The 23,806-nt window shown below is 35.8% G+C and overlaps 1 protein-coding gene across 1 annotated transcript; it reads right to left on the bottom strand.

Moving 5' to 3' along the window:
- Window positions 1-8,874: 8,874 nt before the first annotated feature.
- On the bottom strand, window positions 8,875-15,610 carry ppic (peptidylprolyl isomerase C). The gene is made up of 6 exons (XM_059338043.1): window positions 15,446-15,610; window positions 13,862-13,975; window positions 13,684-13,777; window positions 12,796-12,863; window positions 12,280-12,396; window positions 8,875-11,122 (listed from the first exon to the last, which is right to left on the bottom strand). Exons 1-6 carry the CDS (start codon window positions 15,548-15,550, stop codon window positions 10,994-10,996), a joined length of 627 nt encoding a protein of 208 aa, XP_059194026.1. The 5' UTR covers window positions 15,551-15,610; the 3' UTR covers window positions 8,875-10,993.
- Between the last annotated feature and the right edge of the window lie 8,196 nt (window positions 15,611-23,806).

The raw sequence follows: 23,806 nt of genomic DNA, 5'->3' as shown, positions 1-23,806 counted from the left end.
TCCTTCAGGAATCCCGAAGGAACCCCTGTTATGATCCTGGATCAGCTGAATAAAATGTATTGATGCATTCTAGTTGCCTTTACGCTACGCTAATCAAACCCGTCTTGGAACCAGCATGTTCCTTAAAGCCTCGGTGAGTTCTTCCACAGACACCTGCTGCCAGTCATCCTGATATAAATACAGTTTAATGTGTCGTGTCCGTCGATATGTAATTCAGCTCTGAGTTAGTCTCTGTTCTTCTGTGTTCGATGTCAATATGTCTGAGAAATGTCAGCGGACTAATTCCTGGGCCTCTGCTGGACCTGGTGGCCTCACTGATTCTGTATTTGAATTGACTGTGTGTCATTGTCATAATATCAAAGCTATAATAAGACACAGTGATGTGTGTGACCCTCCTCCTCCTCCTCCTCGCTCCGTCTCTGACACATGTAAGTATTCATGTTGCCGCTCTCCTGCCCCGACCTGTCAGCCCTGTCAATATGATTATTCCTCGCTCTAATTGCAGTCAGAGAGGAGGAGGGAAGGGAAGGAGAAAAGGTGATAATTGTCGCTGTAGAGGAGACTTGCCAGTGATACCTTCGGGTCAATATGGCCTACGTGGAGCCGGTGGGGGGAGAGGATCTGCACATGGCGGTGAGGTCGCTAACGTTGGTGGAGGTGAGGAGAGAAACAGCTTACAGTTTGTACACTGGGAGCAGAATCTGAAAAGAGGAACTCCAGAAGAAGTTCTGTTACTTTACTTATGATTTACTACAAGTAGAGCTGCATATTTCAGAGCTGGAATAATTCTGCTTTCTCTTAGCAGTGCAGCTTCCTGCAGATATTAGAAGATGGAGGAAAAAACAATGCATGAGCTAACAGACAAATTTAATTTGACGGCACTTTTGTACTTGGGTCCGCAGAACAGATTATAGTTTGCATTTTTTCATTGTATTTTTTTTGTAGGTGGTTGGACATTTTAGAGTTCAGTCAGCGACAGGGTCGGAATTTCCAATTTGAAGTTTCCAAATTCTGACCTCAACGTGTTCCAGTGACATGACGCCACAAACGTAAGGAAAAAGTGCAGCTTCCTTCATATGTAAAGAAAAAAGTTGAGCAAAACACCAACAAGTATTACGAATGTTGTAAAAAAAACACACACACACACACACACACACACACACACACACAAAATTACCTAAAATAAAGATGTAACAAAAAAGACACAACATTTCCAAAGAAAGACTCAAAATGACCAAATAACAATGTAAAATGACCATGAAAAAAAAAAAACATGCAAAATTTCCCCAAAAAATCTAAATGACCAAAAAATACATTAAATGACTTCAGTTTTATCCACATATTGTACATGAAGTACAAATATTGAAGCGTGAAGTGATGTTTCCAGCCTCTCCTGTCCTCTCCTCTCTGCTCTGTGTAAACAGATAGTTTAGCATTTAGTTAGCCGCAGCTGTTAGCCTCTGATTACGGTTAGCAGAAGGCTAAAGAATCACACTTTTTACCATCTGAAGAACCATCTCCATTTGTAGAACAGCCGATGGGAACCGTCTCATCACAGGCACCTTCTAAAGTCTGAAAACAGCCAAGAGGAGGTAAGGAAGTTTTGTTTTCTTTCAGACCACTTGAATCATTAAATGTAAAATAACAAAAACAAACAGTGACAGTCACGTAGACAGCTTCACTTCTCTCATCCTCTTACTGAATGTTTAATTATCAGGGTTCCTGCAATGAAACAACTTTTAATAGTTAAAGAATTTTGACTTTAAGACCCAAATGTCTCTCCATAAATAGCTCTGATAGAGCTGCTCTGCTCTTTGTAAAGTTGTGGAGCTGCTGCAGTGTCGGCTACTTTATGGAAAAGGAAACATTTTGACTCTGAAAGGCTGAGAGATCAAACCGGAGCACGCTGTTTTACTGGAGACCATTTCCACTTCCAAAGTTTCCGGATTGATTTTTTAACCTTCCAGGCCAAGACAGAGAAGCATTCGATACAGAAATGTGGAAATGACTTTGCTGTGTTAGAACAAAACGACACTAACAGCATGTTCAGCCTGCAGCTCCAGAACAGACACTTGGGGTCCAAATGTAGACGACTGGATTGATAAATAAAGATGTATTGATAAATCACAAATAAAGTATAAATCCAGGATAAATCCAAGTCCTGCAGCTCTATGGAATCAGCACAATCATGACTAGAAGTGGGAACAACTCAAACATGTCTTTGTGCAGAATAACACAGTTAGAATGACAGAACTCTGGGGGGAAAAGTTGAATTACTCTGATAAATTTATTTTTTTTAAATTGGAATAAAATGGAATTTATTTATTCACTTTTCATATACTTTTTATGACATATGACATAAATTTGCTGAATTATTGTTAAAAACTGGAATAAAATTTAAATTTTATATAAACTCCCTTTCAAGTGCCAACAAGTGTCATGAATGTTGTAAAACAAACAAAAAACGGCAACAACAACAACAACACACACACACAAAATTACCAAAAAATAAAGACGTAATATCACCAAAAGGTACAAAATTTCCCCAAAAAGATGTAAAATGACAAAAAACAGTTTTCTCCACATATTGTACATGTAAACAGTCTCTCCTGTCCTCTCCTCTCAGCTCTGTGTAAACAGATTCTCAGTGAATATTTGTCACGTGACTGTTGGTCTCAGCAGAATCAATCATGTCTTCACAGTGTCTCTGAGGAGCAGAATTTAATGTTTTTAACAGGATCTGTTTAGTGCAAACACTTCATTTTAAATGACACATGTAGAATAAAGAGATTCTGACACTAATATCAACATTTTAAAACAAGTTTTGGTGACTTTTTATAACAGAAACTTGTTTGTGTTGTGTACAGTTAGAATGAGCGGAAGAGTTGTAATAAAGCAGAATTATTCTTTTATCTAAGTGTTAATGTGTATGAATATTTACATTTCATGTAACTTTATACTTTTTACTCCATTACATTCAGCTGACAGCGTTAGTTACTTTCAGGTCGAGATTTAACATTTAAAACATGATTCATTTCAATTATTTTTTTTTATGAAATTAAACCTCATAACAGTGTATTTAGTAGTTAACATTAACCCTTTTGATACTTTAATTACATTTTGATGCTCATACTTTTACTTTAAGGTTTTGAACGCAGGACTTTCACTCGTAGTGGAGTAATTCTGCCGTAGCTAAAGTAATCTGATTACTTTTATCCTGTACTCGTGGTGTTTCTGTGTGCAGGTCGGCTGTTAGTCCTCAGCTCGCTCTGTCTGATGATGTGTTTGCTGCTGACCTTTAAACAACTCTGTCCCATCATCCTCCTCTTACACAGGCCTGCAGGGAGCACGCACACACACACACACACACACACACACACACACACACACACACACACACACACACACACACAAACACACAGTTATATACAGAGAGAGAAGGGGTGAACAATCCTGCAAACACACACACACACACACACACACACACTCATGCATGTAAATAGGCTTCTGCTGGCCTGGGAATACACACACACACGTGCACGCTGCAAACACACACTTATATGAACACACACACACACACACACACACACAGAAGCATCACTGTCTGAGGTTTGGTGGTAATGAGGCCTGTCATCCTTCCACACAGCCTCTCTCTCTCTCTCTTTCTTTCTTTCTTTCTTTTTTCATTGATCCACTAACAGATCCCCAATATAACAACTTGCAGTCGCTGTGGGAGCTTCCCCTCTTTCCTCTCCTCCTCCTCCTCCTCCTCCTTCTCGACACGCATCCCTCCGGACCATTTAAAAACCTACCACCACTTTCTCTCTCTCTCCTCCTCCTTTCTGTCTCTTTCTCTCTGTGTCTCTCTATCGCTTCCTATTTTCTCTCCTCCCGTCCTCTCTCCTCTCTCTGCCCTCCGTCTCTCCGCTGGTTCGTCGGGTTCAGACAGTCTTGTTATATCGGCTGACAAACGGAGAGGTGCGTGTGTGTGTGTGTGTGTGTGTGTGTGTGTGTGGTATAGTTTGTCCGTGTGTCCGTCCAGCTCACCTGGAGGTCTTTCTGTGGAAAAATAAAACAACAGCAGACAGAAAATATAGACTCAGCTGAGACGCTTCAAACAGCAGAGAGGGTCAGAAAATGACATTTCTCTTCACATTTTACAGCCTCAAACACTCGTCTAATATCACATTTAACTCTATTAATGTTAAGGCAGAGTTAAAGGCATTTACAAATGATAGACATCTATAAATCACACCTTGACCCCTAATAAATCACTCAAACTCTTAGAAACACTAAGAAAGACGAGTCTAATGCAGCAATATTCTCCTAAATTTCTCTTATATTTTCTCCTAATTTTCAACTCCAGATCTTGTGAGAGAAATAAGCAACTAGATCTGGAAACAACAAAAAAGTGAATACTGAATATTTATTTATACCTATTTATGTGTGTGTTATGTATATATCTCCTTAACAGTACATCTGTTTAGGTGTGAAACACAAAAACAGCAGATTTTAACTGTATTTCACAAGCAACCATTTAAAAATGTAATTGTAACTTTAATTTTACAAGAAAAAACATGTCTTTAGGCAGAATAACGCAGATAGAATGACAGAAATCTTTCTGAATTTCTCTGCTAAATTATTTATTTAAAATTTGGAATAAAATGTAAATAAATTATAGATTTTTTTAAAAAAATATGACATATGACATTAATTAATTTGATAAATTATTGTTAAAAAAAAACTGGAATACATTTTTTATTTTATATAAACACTTCCAAGTGCCAACAAGAGTCAAGAATATGTAAAAAAAATGAATAAATAAAAAACACAAAAAAACCCACACAAAATTACCAAAAATAAAGACCTAATATCACCAAAAAAGACACAACATTTCCAAAGAAAGAGACAAAAAGACCAAATAACAATGTAAAATTTCCCCAAAAAATCAAAATGACCAAAAAGATACGTAAAATGACAAAAAAAACTCCACATATTGCACATGTTGAACTATTATCATGTCTCCAGCCTCTCCTGTCCTCTCCTCTCTGCTCTGTGTAAACAGCGTCTCCTGTCCTCTCCTCTCAGCTCTGTGTAAACAGCGTCTCCTGTCCTCTCCTCTCAGCTCTGTGTAAACAGCGTCTCCTGTCCTCTCCTCTCTGCTCTGTGTAAACAGCGTCTCCTGTCCTCTCCTCTCTGCTCTGTGTAAACAAAAGGAACTCCATCAATCCCGTCATCTGCAGGGTGAAATTGCTGTTTTTGTCAATGGAGTCTGGTGGTTTTGAAGAGATATATAATAGAGAGATAAGAGCAAAATGTAACTTTGTCACCTGAAAAAAAACCCATCATTTTAAGTGTACACTTTATTTAGAATATCATCACCTCTTTACTTTGCTGTCAGAGATTGTTTTACTTCGAGGAACTGAAGCTGTTTTCTCTGATCTCTTCACAGCCACCAGACTCCATTGACAAAAACAGCAATTTTACTCTGCACAAAACAAGAGTTCCTGCTCTGGTCACTGCTTACCGTACAAGCAGGAGTTTCCATTTAAAAACCCCAGACGAGAACGCTGACAGAGTTATAATATTATTTTGAACTTTAATGAGCTGAACATCTATGCACGTATGCGTATTTTCCGCTGTTTTGTTGTCGTTTTTGTTTGAGCTTTATTAATATTATTATACCTGTATTACTCAGGGTTTTATGGAGCACATTATGTTGCTTTTTGCATGACATGTGCACAATGAATAACTTTGTCTTTGTTATGGTATCTCTCCACTGTCACAATCTAATAATAATAGGAATAAAGAATAAATAATGAAGTGCAAGAATTGCATTTGACACTTGCTACAGAGTTAGTTTTTGCATATGTGATATCAAGATATTAACCTGTTAGCGTCCCTATGTCCCGCCCGTGTTTTACACTGTTATTACACTGTTACTCTTGTGTACAAAACCATTGTGTCTGAATTGATATTCATAATAATTATTATCATTATGATAATTATAAAAAAAAACTGTTTTGTTGTCCACTGTTTTGTTGTCCAAACCATTGTGTTTTCCAGCTCAAAAGTCCCAGCTATATTAATGTGCAGGCCTGTATTTACTAAAAATATTCAGGCGGACCATAAAAAAAACTCATTTTTCAGTGTGTTTTTAACATTTTTAATCACATGTGACCCAAACCAGATTTACTCCAAATAGCTTTCAGTTTACTTTGGGTATGTCTTTGATATGTTTATTTAGGCCTATTAAGGTTAATTTGCAGGAACTCTAAGGGGTTAAAGATGATAAGATGCATAAAAAGTGCAAATTTGTCAGATAAATGATTATTTTGGCAATGAGAGATGAAGGAGGAGCTACATCTTTGAGTCACAGTTATTTAGTTTGATACAGAGTTTTAGAGATGATGCTAATCGGCACCATCCCAAAAATATATCTATATCTATATCTATATCTATCTATCTATCTATCTATCTATCTATCTATCTATCTATCTATCTATCTATCTATCTATCTATCTATCTATCTATCTATCTATCTATCTATCTATCTATCTATCTATCTATCTATCTATCTATCTATATATATATATATACATAAGTACACTAACGTATAAAACTGTTAGCGTGAACCACAGTGAACCTGGAGAATACTCAACACTCAACGGCTGATAACTTCATAACCACAGGTTTAATCTTATATTTTTTAAATAAGAATTAAGAAGAATTACATTTCATGGTTTCATATAAGCACAGAATATAACGAACACAAGAGAAGAGAAGATTTAAAGGTGATCAGAGCCTCGAGCAGCTCTGGAATAAACAGAAAAGTGAAAATAATTTTTTTATTAATTTGTGTCTCTGTGATGTTTCGCCGCTGATATATTTCACTGTTTTCTGTCGACTTCCTGTCTTCCTCCTGAGGTTTCTGCTCCGCTTTGACCTTTGTGTTCGGAGATGTTTTCCTCCCCTGTGTGTGTGTGTGTGTGTGTGTGTGTGTGTGTGTGTGTGTGTGAAGGTGTGTGTGTATCTGTTTATCTGTTTGTATTTGTGTGTGTGTGAGTTGTAGAACAGGGGAAAACAAATCACCCGCTGTAGTTCTCATTAGCAGCAGTTTTGTGTCAGCTCTGAGAGATCAGCTGTCAGCTCAGCCTTCCTCTGCAGCTTCACCTTTTACCGATGATAATTACACCGTTTAACGCTGTTCAAACGGAGGCCTGCAGACCCACAATGGCTCAAATGAGACAAGCAAAAGGGGTCTCTGCATTATTCAGGACAAAAGTTGGAGTATGAATGAATATTTTGTTGTTTTGGAGACAAATATTACGAATAAATGCAGGATCTGGCTAAAGCTCAGACTAGAGATGTTAGTTTTAGCCGAACCTCATTAACCAACACAATTAAAATGAACCATAGAGTCTTGTGGTCACATTTTTCAGACGTCAAAATTAAAATAAACAGGACATGCAGTTCTGTACCCTCTGAACCCCGGCGAGCTGTTTCAGGGCGTTTTTTGCTCTTTTTACATTTTACCCACTGTGTCCTTGTATTTCACTCCAATATATAAATCTATAAGTCCTGCAGCTCCATGGAATCAGCACAATCAGAACAACTCAAACATGTCTTTGTGCAGAGTAAGAATGACAGAAGTCAGAAAAATAGTTTAATTTTTCTGATAAATTATTTTAAAGTGACACAAACCATACAAAATACAAAAAAGTCATAAAATACCAAAAAACACAACCTCTCTGCTCTGTGTAAACAGCCTCTCCTGTCCTCTCCTCTCTGCTCTGTGTAAATAGATTTTTTTTTTTGTACAGTTTTTCTAATGGACACTTTTTGAACTTGTGACGTTCAATGAGTTTCTATGATAAATGGTGTATGTAACTTCTTATTGTCGGTGTTTGGTTAAACGTTTGATTGTAAACATTCCTGGTTCAGACCAAGAGAACTCTGGATCTGACAATTGAAGCCAAACCTGTATTGAACCTTTAAACATAATAATAAATGAAAACATATTGACCTATATAACTTTTTAGAATATATATAAAAATATATTTTGTAGAAAATATTTGTAAAAATATGAAAAAAGAACCCAAGTCTTTGTAAAAAAAAAAAAATTATAAATAAATTAAAGACCTGAAAACCTTTAATAAAATAAAAAGCAGATACATAATGTAATTTTATATATATATTAATACATCATAAATTTAAAGAATGAATACAAATATATTGTCACTATTATTAAAGGTTTTTTTTTTAAATATCAAGATCTATTGAATATATAATAATTTAATAAAACGTAAAAGCCTAAAAATAATTAAGAACTATTTAAAATATATAAACATGTATTATTTATAAATCAATTTAATAAAAAAGGTTAAAAAAGATAAACAAAACCCAAACCCAAAATAACAACAAAAACACAGAAATAAGATGATTTTCAACCGCATATTGTTTATTGTAAAAAAAATAAAAAATATATAAATGCATTAAAGACCTTAGAACCTTTAAAAATTAATAATATTAATAAATACATATTGACCTATATAACTTTTTAGAATATATATATAAAAATATAATACATTAATAAAAAATAATAATAAAAGAACCCAAGTTTTTTTTTTAATGAATAAATAATTTAAAGACCTAAAAACCTTTAATAAAATAAAAAAGCAGATAATGTATTGTTTTAAATATATAAATACATTATACATTTAAACAATAAATACAAATATATTGTAAACATTATTTAATAGTTAATAATATATTAACATGTATTATTTATAAATTAATTTAATAAAAAAGGTTAGAAAAAAAAAACTAAACAAAACCCTTACCCAAAATAACAATAAAAACACAGAAATAAGATGTTTTGCAACAGCATATTGTTTATTGTAGAAAAACAGATCTGTTGGCACTCTTCTTCTGCTGTTACTATAAATAATGAAAACAGAAACTTCTGATATGTTTTAAAAGCTGCATAAAACTTCATAAAAGTGAGGAAAATTATTATTATAATGCTACCATGGCAGTGTCGGGTTAAACTGAAGCACAGAAGATAAAAACATTAACAGTCAGAAACACAAAGTATTTAAAATGATCAGCTACAGTATTCATTTTCCTTCCTGTGCAGTTTGTGCTGTCGTCTCTGCAAACATGATATGGTTCAATGCATCAGGAAGATTTATTTCCAAAAGTTACATTTCAATGATGAAGAATAAATAATAAAGTGCAAGAATGGCATTTGACACTTGCTACAGAGTTAGTTTTTGCATATGTTTGTGATATGAAGTTATTAAAGATGATTAGATGCATAGAAAGTGCAAAATTTGTCAAATAAAGAATTATTTTGGCAAAGAGAGATGAAAGAGGAGCTACATCTTTGAGTCACAGTTGTTTAGTTTGATATGATACAGAGTTTTAGAGATGACGCTAACCAGCACCATCCCGTAAATATATATATATATATATATTATATATATAAGTATATATATGTACACTAACGTATAAAACCGTTGAACCACAGTGAACCTGGAGAATACTGACTGCTCGTCGGCTGAAAACTTCTTATCTGCAGGTTTTGGTGTTTGCATTAAATGCACAAATAACTCACAGATAAATGAACGCAAATTGATTTTTTTTTTTAAAAACGGTTTTGTCATAGTTTAAGTCACTATAGAGAGCAAACGAAATGATGTAGTTTCAACCTGGAAGTTGGCATCATAGGGTCTGTTAGGGTTCTCCTCTAGGATTTGGGATTTTTGCAGAAAATAAATGTTTCTAAAGGCTAACACATACTCCACAAGAACAGGGAAATTTGTTCATTTGACAAGGTGACAAGAACAAGAAGAAAGTTAGTTTTTGACGAAATATCAACATTGTAAGCTTCGTCTTTGTCTAACGGAAACTTTCTAAACAGATGAATGTTCAAGGACAGTTGGAAAGTTTAAAATCTGACTATAACTGATGTGACCTGTTTTTACAGTTTCTTTCTACGATAAACTGTGGATTTTAGAGATGACGCTAACCGCCACCATCCCGTAAATACAGTCATGGAATGATGAAAACCAAATTCATTATCAATAAAACCATGGAAAATGTCTGGATATCAGATCTTAAATTAAACTCTTATCAGCTATTTTTGTTTTTATTATATTTGTTCAAACCAATGTCCCTTTAGTTGTAACAGGCATTAAAATGAACAAAACATTGAAGAAAACAATGGTGGTCTAATAATTTTTTCCATGACTCTATATATACAAATACACTCACGTTGGAGAAATTATTGTTTATGCCGTATAACAAAACGAAGATCTCTTCAGCTTGTGTTAACCACAACCACAGTTTCAGCTGCTAACCTCAGACCTAGACCCCAGGGAGCTAACCTGCTAACTTACTTCCAGGCTTAAGAACTCGTTCCTATGGCGCCCTATTGATTCCTGATGGAAGCTCCTAATTTGCAGGATTATGAACTGGAAAAATCACAGTGTTTGCTGGTGTTGCCAATAATTGGTACGTACGACCGAACAAACAAAGAACTCCAGACGTTGAAGTGAAAGTAAAATAAAAACAAACACACCTGCAGTTACCGCTTATCACCACAGGTGTCGCCAAAGAGAACAAAAAGGGATCTTTCCAAACTGTTCTTAGTTCACTAAACCTTTCAGATACTGAAAGCTCGGTAAGATTCTTCATCTTGTTCAGTCTTTGATCAAATGTTTTTCTTGATTTAAATCATACTTAATATTTTTTTTATGCAGCTGTGTTCGTTTAAAGACAAAGTTAAACACTGATGGATTTGACAAGTTTGTGGTTTGTAAAACATTGAAAAATTGTTTTGGTATCAATAAGGAAACTGTGTTATTAGTTTCCAGTAATACTCAGCCCTGTTAGTGTCAGCATGTTAACATGCAAAAGTAAAAAATGTCAAAATTTGGCAAACTGAACTTATGATTGCTCATCATTATTAATAATAATGACGTTGTGTCTACCAGCCCTCCACCTCCACCACGAACGGCTCTTTGACGGCGATGCGGCCGCTGTTGACAACCACGCACTCGGTGTACGGCAGGTTCCTGTCGTTGGTGTCCTGCAGCTCGATGGTGTGCACCACAGACTGCAGGGGAGAGGACAGGAGCAGGTTAGTGTGGGTTATTTCTTCATAGCTGCACAGAACTGAGTGCATTATTTACTTTTACATTAAAACATCACTTTAAATCCTTCTTTTGGTCTTCTTTCTTTTTTTTTTTTAAACTGAACACCTAAAAACCTTAAAATAAAAATAAAAACATATCAACATACATAACTTTTTTAGAATATATAAAAAAGTATTACGTATAAAGTAATTAAAAAATGTAAATAAAAGAACCCAAAAGTCTTTTTAAAAATGTATAAATGAATTTAAGACCTAAAAACCTTAAAAATGTATATATATATATATATATATATATATATATATACAATGCCATTTTTTTCAAATATATAAATACATTAAAAATTTTAAACAATAAATAAACATTATTTAATAACTTTTTAAAGTATTAAGATGTATTAAATATAAATGAATTACTTTTTTTAAATGAAAAAACCCCAAAAGTCTTTTTAAAGACCTAAAAACCTTTCAAAAAAATAAAAAATATACACATAGTCATTTTAAAAAAATATATAAATGCATTATAAATGTAAAACAATAAATAAAAACAAATTGTAAACATTATTTAATAACTTTTTAAAATATTAAATATATATAAATTTAATTCAAATAAAGTCTAAATAGCCTAAAATATATCAACATGTATTATTTGGAATTAATTTATTAAAAAGGTTAAAAAAAACAAAAAAATGAGCTAAAATAACCTAAAAATTGTTTTAAAATATATAAATAAATTAAAGACCTAAAAAACTTTAAAGATTTAAACAATAAATATAAACAATTGACCTAATTAAGTTTTTAAAATATTAAAATGTATTAAATATAAATGTATTTAATTCAAATAAAAAAATGTACAACCTAAATTAACCTAAAGATTTTTTTAAAAGATATAAATAAATATGCTGTAGATGGAGAATTTTCTCAACACATAAAGAAAAACTTTCTCTCAGTTTATCACAAACATTCATGGTGTTTCTAAAGAGTTGCAGGACTTAAAATACTGTATAGAAAAACACTGCTGAAGAATGAATTTACAATTAGTTAAATAACTTTGACCTCCCCTCTCTTAAAGTCTTAGAGTGCTGGAGCAGTTTAATGAGAAGTGTCTGGGAGTCACCCACCATCCCGTCCAGGACTTTCCCAAACACTACGTGTTTCCCGTCGAGCCACGGAGCTTTAGCAGCGAGGACGAAGAACTGAGAGCCGTTAGTGTCCGGACCAGCGTTCGCCATGCTCACCTGGTACAAACACACACACGCACACACAAACACAAAAAAGACACACACACACACAATTCTCATCTTAATTTCAACGAGTTACATTGAGGTTTCAGTCACCAGATTTCTGTCCCTCACGTCAAGAAAAAGTAAAATTTGTTTCCCCCAAACAGTAAAAACCAACTGGTCCCAAAACACAAGTCTAAACAGGTTAAATAGCTCAGATAAAAGTGTGAATAACAATAAAATTAAATTCAATGCCCTGCTTAGCCTGCTGCCCCCACGACCCGGCCCCGGATAAGCGGACAAGAATGGATGGATGGATGGATGGATGGATGGATGGATGGATGGATGGAACTAATCAAAGTAGAAACAGTTTATTTGTAAAACCTTGAGGTCAGGAACAGGAATAAAACTCACCCAGCCGGCTCCTAAATGCTTCAGTTTGAAGTTTTCATCTGCAAAAGTCGTCCCATAGATGCTGTGACCTGGACAGAGAAGAGATTTTATGTTTTTGTGTGTTTTTTGTGATCCAGTAAGTCAAAGTGAAACATAATGATCAGGTCATAGATGTGAGGTTGTACTGAAAGAAATGATACCAACATGACATGGTTAATATTATTTAACTTTATATACAGACAGATTGAAAATGAGTCAGAAACTGACAAGATAGACCAAAACTACAAGAGGTTAATATAGATGATGTTGTCAGGATTTCAATGCTACTTTCAGTTAGCGAGCCAATAGAGATTCCCATTGTATGTTAGCACAGAGCTAACGGAACAGGCTCTGGTCATTTGTTGCGCTTGCTAGTCGCCAATTGATTAACGATTGATAACGATGAATAAATAAAAACATGTTGACCTACATAACTTTTTACAATATATCTATAAATGGATTAAATATAAATTGAGTTTTTTTAAAATAAATTATTAAAGACCTAAGAACCTTTCAAAAAAATACATATATATACATAACGTCATTTTTTAAATAAATAAATACATTATAAATGTAAACAATAAATAAAAACATATTGTAAACATTATTCATTAACTTTAATTTTACTGTTATAACTTAAACATATTAAGATGTCTCAAATATATATTAATTTAATTCAACTTAAAAGCCTAAAAAAATAATTAAGAGCTTTTTAAAATATATAAACATGTATTATTTATAAATTAATTTAATAAAAAAAGTGTTAGCCCCCCAACCCTTATTATCTGGAGCATTTTTTTAATACCCAGGGCAGAGGACCTTCAGTCAGAACTCTTTAGTTAGTCTTTTAAAGATATATTTCTGTCTCACCTCCGGTCCCGTCTCCGGCGGTGAAGTCTCCTCCCTGGATCATGAAGTCCTTGATGACTCGGTGGAACTTCGTCCCTTTGTAGCCGTAACCTTTCTGCACAAACACACAGGAAATAATCATCTAATGACACATTTAAGAGTGTGTGTGTCTGTGTGCAAGTGTGTGTGTGCATCGTACCTCTCCGGTTGCCAGGGCAACGAAGTTGTTGACAGTGAGTGGGACGACCTCCCCAAACAGGCCGATGACGATCCGCCCCACCTCGTGACCCGCCACCGTGATGTCGAAAAACACCTGGACACACACACACACACACACACACACACACACACATACACATACACATACACACACACACAGGAAGGCTGTCAATCATTAGAGGTTTAGAGTGACATTTGACAGGGTTTTTTTTTTTTTTTTTACATTTTTCTACATAAAATCTTTAACATTTAAAAAGAAAACTGTAACTTTTAAAGCTTTCTTTTACACATTAACAGAAAATGAATCTGTAGTAAAAAATACATTATTTAAGTCCTGTACAATAGGATTGGATGATAATTCAATATGATATTTGTTTTATTTATTGTCTTTCAGTGGAATTGTATTTAATAATAACGAGCAATATAGTCACTGAAACGAAATCTATATCAGTCTCTGTCAGTATTCACATTTATGTTGTATGTCATAAAAGTAAAATATTGATTTTAACTTTACCGTGTGATTTTAGTAGAATAGCAGTTAAAATTTATATATTTCTATATATACAGTCATGGAAAAAAAATATTAGACCACCTTTTTATTCAATTACTTGTTCATTTTAATGCCTGGTAGAACTAAAAGTACATTTGTTTGGACAAATATAATGATAACAACAAAAACAGCTGATAAGAGTTTAATTTAAGAGCTGACATCTAGACATGTTCCATGGTTTTCTTGATAATAACCAAAATCATTATCAAGAAAACTATGGAAAATGTAGAGATATCAGCTCTTAAATTAAACTTTTATCAGCTATTTTTGTTGTTATTGTTTTGTTGCTATTTCTGTTGTTACCGAACAAGGGTGGTCTAATATTTTTTTTCCATGTTGTATTCATTGTATTTAGGTAATACTTGAGTCTTAATAACAAATTAACTGCAGATATTTACAGTTTGTTGACTTGACTGAAAGTTTGACTGATACACTTTCACAAGAATACATTTAACTGCAGGAGTTTGAGCTCTCTACTATTATTTATATGACTGACTCTTCAAATTAAAGTTGCCTGTTTAATTGGCACCCTTTCACAATAAGAGCATGAGCTGACAGACCAGGGTTCAGCCAAAAAAAAGACATGATTTTAAGAACACACACAATGAGGTCAGGTCCTGTGTGTGTATGTGTGTGTGTGTGTGTGTGTGTGTGTGTGTGTGGCTACAACCTGCAGGCTAACGCACTGCGCATTAGGAGTCATCTGAATGGACACGTGTGCAGCTGTGCGCGTGCGCGCGTGTGTGTGTGTGTGTGTGTGTGTGAACTGTGTCAGATATTCTGGAAAGATCTGTACAGATGTGGAGTCAGAAGTGTGTGTTGCGGTGCACGCCTCCCCCCGCTGACACGTCGGCTCTGTTTGTATGCGCGTGCGTGCTCGTGCTATATAGCCTGCCCGTTGTTATTATTATTATTATGCACGCTCCGGTTCGTTTGCGCGCACACGGGACGCTGCAGATGGCGCTCAGAGAGGAGAGATGAATGCAAATAAATGCGGCACATCTCTTCACCCACCTTCTCGGTGACTTTCGGGCCGGTCCGTGAAGCGGCGCCGGACAGCGGCTGCAGACCGGCGGCGCAGAGGAGCAGCAGGGCGGGCAGAGAGGTCCGGAGCTCCATCTTTAACCGGAGACGGCGGCGGCAGGGCCCGGAGAGACAGGAGGAAATCACGGGGAGTCACAGCTGGAGGCTCGCCGGGGAACAGCGCTCCAAACACGGATACATCACCAGACCACTCCCCCTGTGGGCTGGACCCGGATCAGAGGACCGCCCATTGAGGAGAGGAGAGGAGAGGAGAGGAAATTAGGAGGGGAAACAAGGAGACATGGATAGGAAACAAGGAGAGAAAACAAGAGGGCAGAGGAAGCAAGGAGAGGAGAAGAAAGGAGAGGAAGGGAAACAAAAAGAAGAGAGGGGACAAGAGGAGAGAAAATGAGAGGAAATAAGGATACAATGAGAGGAGACAAGAATAAGAAAAGAGGAGGAGAAACAAGGAGACATGCATAGGAAACAAGGAGGGACAACAAGAGGGGAGAGGAAACAAGGAGACAAGAGGAGTGGAAAGGAGAGGAAACGAGGAATTGAGAGGAAACTAGGATACAATGAAAGGAGACAAAGATAGGAAACAATGAGAGGAGAGGAAATTAGGAGACAAAGATAGGAAACAAAGAAAGGAGAGGAAAATGAGGAGAGGAAACTAGGGGAGAGAAAAGGAGAGGAAACAAGGAAAGGAGAGCAAATGAGGATACAATGAGACAAGGAGAGGAAAGAAAGAGAGGAGAGGAAAATAAGGAGACAAGAGGAGAGGAAACGAGGTGAGGAGGAGAAAGTAAACAAGGACATATGTCTGAGAGCTGCTAATTTTTAGTCACCAAATTTGAAAGTTGCACTGTAACACACACTAATAATAATAATGATAATAATAATAATAATAATAATAAATAAATAAAAACACCAAAATAAAACAGATGTTTAGACCTGCAGCTCCTTTGAAACAAAAGCAAAATGTTTAAAAGAACAAATTAACCCAAAGTCAGCGGTTCCCAACCTGTGGGTGGAGGCCCTGCAGGAGGTCTGATGGATGAACTGAGGGCCTCCTGAGACACAGAGGGAACATGCTGCTCTCTCTGCTCACATAAAGGTTAGCCGTCCTGTTTGTGTCGACCTTTAACATCCTGAACTGATAGAAACAATAACATCCGTGTGTTTGATCATTTGTAGAAACAAGCAGAATGTCACACCTGTCAGCCCGCACACACCTGGACCGCTGAAACACGAGTCCACACCATGAGTCCAGCTGCTGCAGGCTGATGCTGCAGGTTCTGGGTTTATACTGGAGTTAATTAATACTGTCTCATGCAGACACTAATTATAATATGATTTGGTCACTGTCCGCAGTTGTCTGTTTTAAACGTTGTCGTCAAAACTGCGGTGCATAAATATGTGAGAGTACTAAATACCATTTTAGCATTGTAAATTAGCATGTTTAATAGCATGTTAGCATCATAAATCGCATATCAGCTAAGTAAATATGGTCGTTTTCTGCTGAATATCATGTTAGCATACGTAATGGCATGTTTACGTACTTAATAACATGTTAACATACTAAATAGCATGTTAGCATACAAAATAACAACAATAACAATAAATTGCATATTAGCATATATTAAATACCATGTTAGCGTGTTAAATATCATGTTACAAGACTAAATAGCATGTTAGAGTACTAAATAATGTGATAGCTACTAAATACCATGTTAGCCTATTACACTTACACTAACATGTTAGTGTATTAAATAAAATACTAAATAGCATATTTGCACACTAAATACTATAGCATGTTAGCTTACGAAACAACATGTTAGCTTGCTAAATAGCATGTTAGAATACTAAATGGCATGTTAGCACGCTACATAGCATGTTAACCAGCCAAACAGCATGTTAGCGTAATAAATAGCTCTTTAACCTGCAGAACAGCATGTTAGCATACTAAATAGCACATTAGTGTTCTAAATACCATGTTTTCAAACTAAATAGCATGTTAGCGTACTATCTAACATGTTAGTCTATTAAATAAGTTATTAAATAGCATGAAAGCATACTAAATACCATGTTAGTATATTAAATAAATTAGTAAATAGTATTTTAGAATATTAAATAGCATTTTAGCATATTAAATTGTATGTTAGCATATGAAATACCATACTAAATTGCATATTAGCATACTAAATACCATGTTAGCATGCTAAATGTCATGTTACCATACTAAACAACATGTTAGCGTGCTAAATAGCATGTTAGAGTTCTAAATGGCATGTTAGCACACTAAAAAGCATGTTGACATGCTAAACCGCATGTTAGCATCCTAAATAGCATCCTAAATATCACGTTAGTGTTCCAAATATCATGTTACCATACTAAATGTAAGCGTACTAAATGCTGTACTAAATAGCTTGTTAGTATTCTAAATATCATGTTTCCGTATAAAATAGCATGTTAGCATACAAAATAACATACTAAATAGTATTTTAGCATATTAAATAGCATTTTAGCATATTAAATTGCATGTTAGCTGCAAATCCGAAACACCTTGGGGTTTAGAGGGTTAAATCACAGTGATTGGTGGTCACAGTCATAGTATTATTTTGTGAAACGCCTGGTACATGGAATATTTGTCAGATATTAATGTAGTACGGGTTATATATTTTATGTACAATTAATGCATATATGATATAAAATGCTAAATCAAGAGAGGAAAAAATGATCCTGCAGCTCTGTGGAATTTAATTTTTTCATCCTGATCGACAAACAAATGCATTTTCCAGCATGCAGGGATCGATGAGGAGCTGCAGCAGTTAGTTTTTAACAATAAACGGAGCGATAATGAAGAGAGTTCCAGCTTTAAAACACTTTACTGCATTAAAAACAGCTCGGCTCCGCTCGGCTTCAGCTGCAGGAAATAAAGCTGAAAAAGAGAATATAAGTCCCTGCTGAATACATGTCTATAGAGATGAATTATAATAGTCAGGTTGCCGTGACCTTAACACACACACACACACCAACACACACACACACACGGTTATCGGCCTCCTGTCAAAGCGGCCCGTCCATTCGTCTTTTCTTCCCGCCATCCTCGGAATTAATTAAGCAGAAATGTAAACGTTTTAATTGAATGTCAAAGCAGGACCTTAACAACATGCTCCTATGTAAATGAAAGTGACACCGCCTTAAACCTCTATATTTATATACACACACACATACTCACAGCTAGGTTACAGGGCTGAGTGAGTGAGTGAGTGAGGAGTGTGTGTGTGTGTGTGTGTGTGTGTGTGTAAATGAGCAGGGAACATGTAAACGTTTTAATTGAATTACCATCAGTTCTGTGCTAACGAACCCACACAGCCTCATTTATCCCCCAGGAAATTAACCTTTTGAGTCACAAATATTAAAAATATAAACCTTTTAAATCACAAATACATTATTATAATATTATTATATGTACATATAGCTCAGGAACCAAAACCAAATCTTATTTTATGAGGAAGATTATAAAAACCACTGTTGTGATTAGAGATTGAGATTAATCCACAAATAATGATTTCTAAACTCTTCCTAAATTAAAATATTAGTGTTGTGTTGTGTTGTTTAGAAATGAATATGAACATATGAACACGTTTTCTTTGCATTATTCAAGGTCTGGAAACAATGCATCATTTTTTGTTATTTTGACCAGTTGTCATTTTTTGCCAATAAATGCTCTAAACGGCAATATTTCAATTTCAAATTGAGAGAACCGTTGTCAGCACTTTATAGAATGAAACAAAAATGTTCATTTTACTCAAACGCATACCTATAAATAGTAAAACCAGTAAAACTGATCATTTTGCAGTGGTCTCTTATTTTTTTCCAGAGCTGTATATATATAATTATTACATATAATGTAGCTGCAGAGTTGGACTTCTACTGTATGATGATTTTAAAAAAATATTTGAATGTTTTTCTTCCTCTTTTTGAGATTCATTATATTGGCCTGTTATTGTGCACTAAACAAACATGAAACAGCATTAGGAAATAGCTAAATATTAGATGAAACATATTGCATATTGTCAGAAACATTGTTGAAGTATTTTTGGGACCTTCAAAACAGAAAGATGACAGGAAACGATGGTAGAAAGAGATAACTGACATGCCACAAATTACATAACATCAGCATGCTAAAAACCATCTCACACCAGTGTAATCTTCATACAATCTGTTGGCGACCGGACACGATTCTCATACCGGACGTTCTGTAGTAAGCAGTCTCAGTCTAAGTAGTATTGACTAATCACGTTGAAGTGGACGTTGGTTGCATTCAGGTAAACAGTCCATGTGGAGAGCATATTAGGCCCAAATCCAAATGCAAATATCGTCTTGACACAATTTGGCTTTTACCTTGTTTTTTTATCTTGTTTACTGAGTGTAAACTGTGGAAAAATCTCACCTCTCAGTCACGCGTTGCTAATTTTACCGTAAACATTGAGCAGTGCATGGAAGCAGATGCCTTGTACCGGAACGTTACAGAAACTGCAAAGGAGGAAGCAAGGAAACAGAGTGTAAAACATGGAAAGTCTCTCAGGGTGGATGGGACTTTCATTCAGGAAACCAGCATTCATGTCCTGTGTAAAAACCAAAAGTAAATTATTTTATTTCAGTAACATCACTTAACTTGTGCGTCACGTTTTTTACCAATGTAACTATTACAGTTGTGGCAGTAACGTTGTTGTCGTAACTTCACTTCTGGTATTTACATGCATTTATTTAACATTTTAAGCTGTCATTTATAACCCCTAACCAGGAACTTTTTAATCTTTACCTTGTACCCTTCTCTTGTAGGTTGTTGTCGGCCATTGAATGAGCTGACAACAACCTACTGTACCTACTAGAAGGTGAAGTAGGATGATACTTATGGGATGATAACTGCTGATGATGTTGCCGTCCACCTCCCATCACACCCTCCAAACTAACAAACCAAATAATGGTGCAGATCAATGTTCATGCTGTTTGCAGAAATGCAATGTTTTACTGGTGACCGTCTGTTGAGAGCACAGAAACTCAACCAAGTGGCCAAACCTTATCCTGCAATGTTTAAGTCGAGTGACTTTGTGTATCCGTCCTGTGATTCAGCAGCCTGGTCTCACTCCCAACTAATAACGTATTGACGTTTTGTCGTGACCCTTGGAGCCAGTAGTCACGATGTCCTCGTAACTACTTCACTACCAGCATTTTCATGCATTTATTTACTGCTCAAACTGTCTTTTATAACACCAGCAAGTGTATTGCCCTAATCTTCTTTGAAATTTCAACCTTTTCACAACGTTACATTAATGTTCAAAGACGTGGATCTCCTGCAACCGATAGGGGCGCTATTTTTTAAATAAACCCTCCTGTGGGTTGTTTTTGATGGGAAAAACAAACGACACATGGTCGAACGGTTTGGAGGACATGATCGTGTTGCATTCAGATCTGGAAGTGAGATAGTTAAGTAAAAGTCATTCTACATAAACATAACGTTCACTGTTGTAAAAAGAGGCTGCAGTTTCATTGAATGTAGCGCCATCTAGTGGCTGTAGTTATGATGAACAACACTGATGTGGAAGTGAAGTTTGAAAGCGAGAAAATAGAGTAAAAAGCAGGAAAAGCTGCTTTTCAAAAGGGCGAGAGAGAGACACTTTAAAGGTGTTCCATTTGAAACCAAAAGTAAACAATGTTATCTAAAAGAATGTCACTTCAGTGCGTCACAGTTTCACAACACCGACGTAACTAATGTCACTTCCAGTCATCACGTCGTCTTTGTGACTACTTCACTTCCAGCATTTACAGATCCAAATCAGAATCAGAATTATTTTAATGATCCCCAGGGGAAAATTGCTTTGGTTACAGAGACTCCAGTGAGAAAATATTAAGAATTACATCATTTGTTTCAAAATCAATCAATCAAATCAAAATTACTTTATTTATTCCTGAGGGGAAATTCAGTTAGTCTGTTAGCTCTGTTAGAATTAGACAGCCTGATGGCTGTAGGAGCGAAAGATCTTTTGAATCTCTCCGTCCTGCAACGGAGAGAGAGGAGCCTTCCACTGCTGTTTTTTTGGTCCATAAAGGTGTTGTGTATCGGATACATGCCACAATAGCAGTGTCGTCCGAGTGCTTCTGGATGTGGCAGGACTCAGAATTGAATATTAATATTTGAAGTCCCCTGTGTACAGTGTGAACAGCAATGGACCCAGAACAGTCCCTTGTGGAGCCCCTGTGCTGCTCATTAATGTTCCAGAAACACAGTTCCCCAACCTGACATACTGTGGTCCTACTGTCAGGTAATCTGTAATCCAGGAGATGAAGGAAAGATCCACTCCATTTACTGTTTTAACTGTATTGTAGAACGGCTAACCAGGAACTTTTGGCCCTAACCTTAGAGAAGTGCTTTTGGAGCAGAAACTAAACTATACTGCTTCCTTTTAACTAAATGTTATCTTGTAGTTTCCAGTGAAACTACATAACGATTCCATTCATTCAGTCGCTCAAAATTTTTAGCTTTAACCTTAGAGAAGTGGTTTTGTAGACTAAACGTAACGGATCTGCCTCCTTTTTGGCGATCGTTACATTAACGTATAATGACGTGTTTATAAACTGTCGTGGCGTGTTGCATTCAAATCTGCTCTGAAATATTACTGGTTCTTCTTTGATCTATGCCACAACATTTCTCTAATTTTGATGGAAATTGAGTCAAAAATAGAAACAAAATTACCTGAAAAAGATGACAAAAGAAGACACAAAATGACCAAAAATAGACACACAATGGCCAAAAATGACCAAGAAATATACAAAATGACCAAAAAAAGTAACAAAATTAAACGTTATCTTGTAGTTTCCAGCATTCGCCCATTAAATGAGCTGATAGCAACCTACTACACCGACTACAATGTGGAGTAGGTCCCTACTGGCTTAGACTGATGGGAACATTTCCATTCATTCAATCGCTCTTGGCTTTTAGCTTTAACCTTAGAGAAGTGCTTTTTCAGCCTAAACGTAACGGATCTGCCTCCTTTTTGCCGACCATTACGTTAAAGTAACCTGTCGTGGCGTGTTGCATTCACATCTGCTCTGAAATATAACTGGTTCTTCTTGGATCTATGGCACAACATTTCTCTATTTCTTGATGGGAATTGAGTCAAAAAATAGAAACAAAATTACCAAAAAAAAGTTTTAAAAAATGACAAAACAAAACACAAAATTACCAAAAATAGACACACAATGGCCAAAAATGACCAAAAAGTATACAAAATGACCAGAAAAAGAAACAAAATTAAATGTTATCTTGTAGTTTCCAGCATTCGCCCATTAAATGTGCTGATAACAACCTACTGCACGGACTAGAAGGTGGCTTAGACGGATGGGAACGATTCTGTTCATTCAATCGCTCCTCGCTTTTAGCTTTGACCTTAGAGAAGTGGTTTTGTAGCCTGAACATAACGGATCTGCCTCCTTTTTGGCGACCGTTACATTGATGTATAATGACGTGTTAATAACCTGTCATGGCATGTTGCATTCACTTCTGCTCTGAAATATAACTGGTTGTTCTTTGATCTATGGCACAACATTTCTCAAAATTTTTGATGGAAATTTAGTCAAAAATAGAAACAAAATTACCAAAAAAAAAAGGAAAAAAATTACCCAAGGGGGCACAAAATGAGCAAAAATAGACACACAATGGCCAAAGTGGTTTTGTAGCCTAAACGTAACGGCTCTGCCTCCTTTCTCTAATATTTGATGGAAATTGAGTCAGTAGTTATTCTGTAAACCTGCTGATAAACAAACAAACAAACCTGAAACATAACCTCATTGGATAAAAACGCTTGGCACCAAAAATCACAATATTTTCCATCTCCCTCGTGTCTCTTTGTGTGGAGCTGAATTCCTCGTACCTCAGTATTTTAGATGCCGCAGCTGAGTGTAAATATGAAAACTGTTCCTGTTGGTTTAAATCTCTTTGTGTCGGTGCAGAAAACGACCTGCAGCTCTGTGGCGCTCTCACATGCAGGAATACACCGCTCTGCTAAATGAACTCTTGTTAATATTGTGTTTTTTCTTTTCCTGCAGCCGTCTAAATAATTAGCTTTTGTTGTAGAAAATGATGAATTTGGGCAGTTAATTTATCGATCGGCCGGCTCCTCCGATGTGCTTTGCTTTAGAAAGCCATTAATCAATGGATGAAAACACCTAATTCTCCTCCTGCCCGCTCGCCTTTTCCCTTTTCTCCTCTCCTCGCTTTCTGTCTCACAGCCACAACATGGAGAAGAACTGTAATTATGGACTAATGATGATGATGATGAAGTG

This window comes from Centropristis striata, chromosome 7, assembly GCF_030273125.1.
Source record: "Centropristis striata isolate RG_2023a ecotype Rhode Island chromosome 7, C.striata_1.0, whole genome shotgun sequence".
Lineage (NCBI taxonomy): Eukaryota > Metazoa > Chordata > Actinopteri > Perciformes > Serranidae > Centropristis > Centropristis striata.
This window is presented reverse-complemented; position numbering and strand designations above follow the sequence as displayed.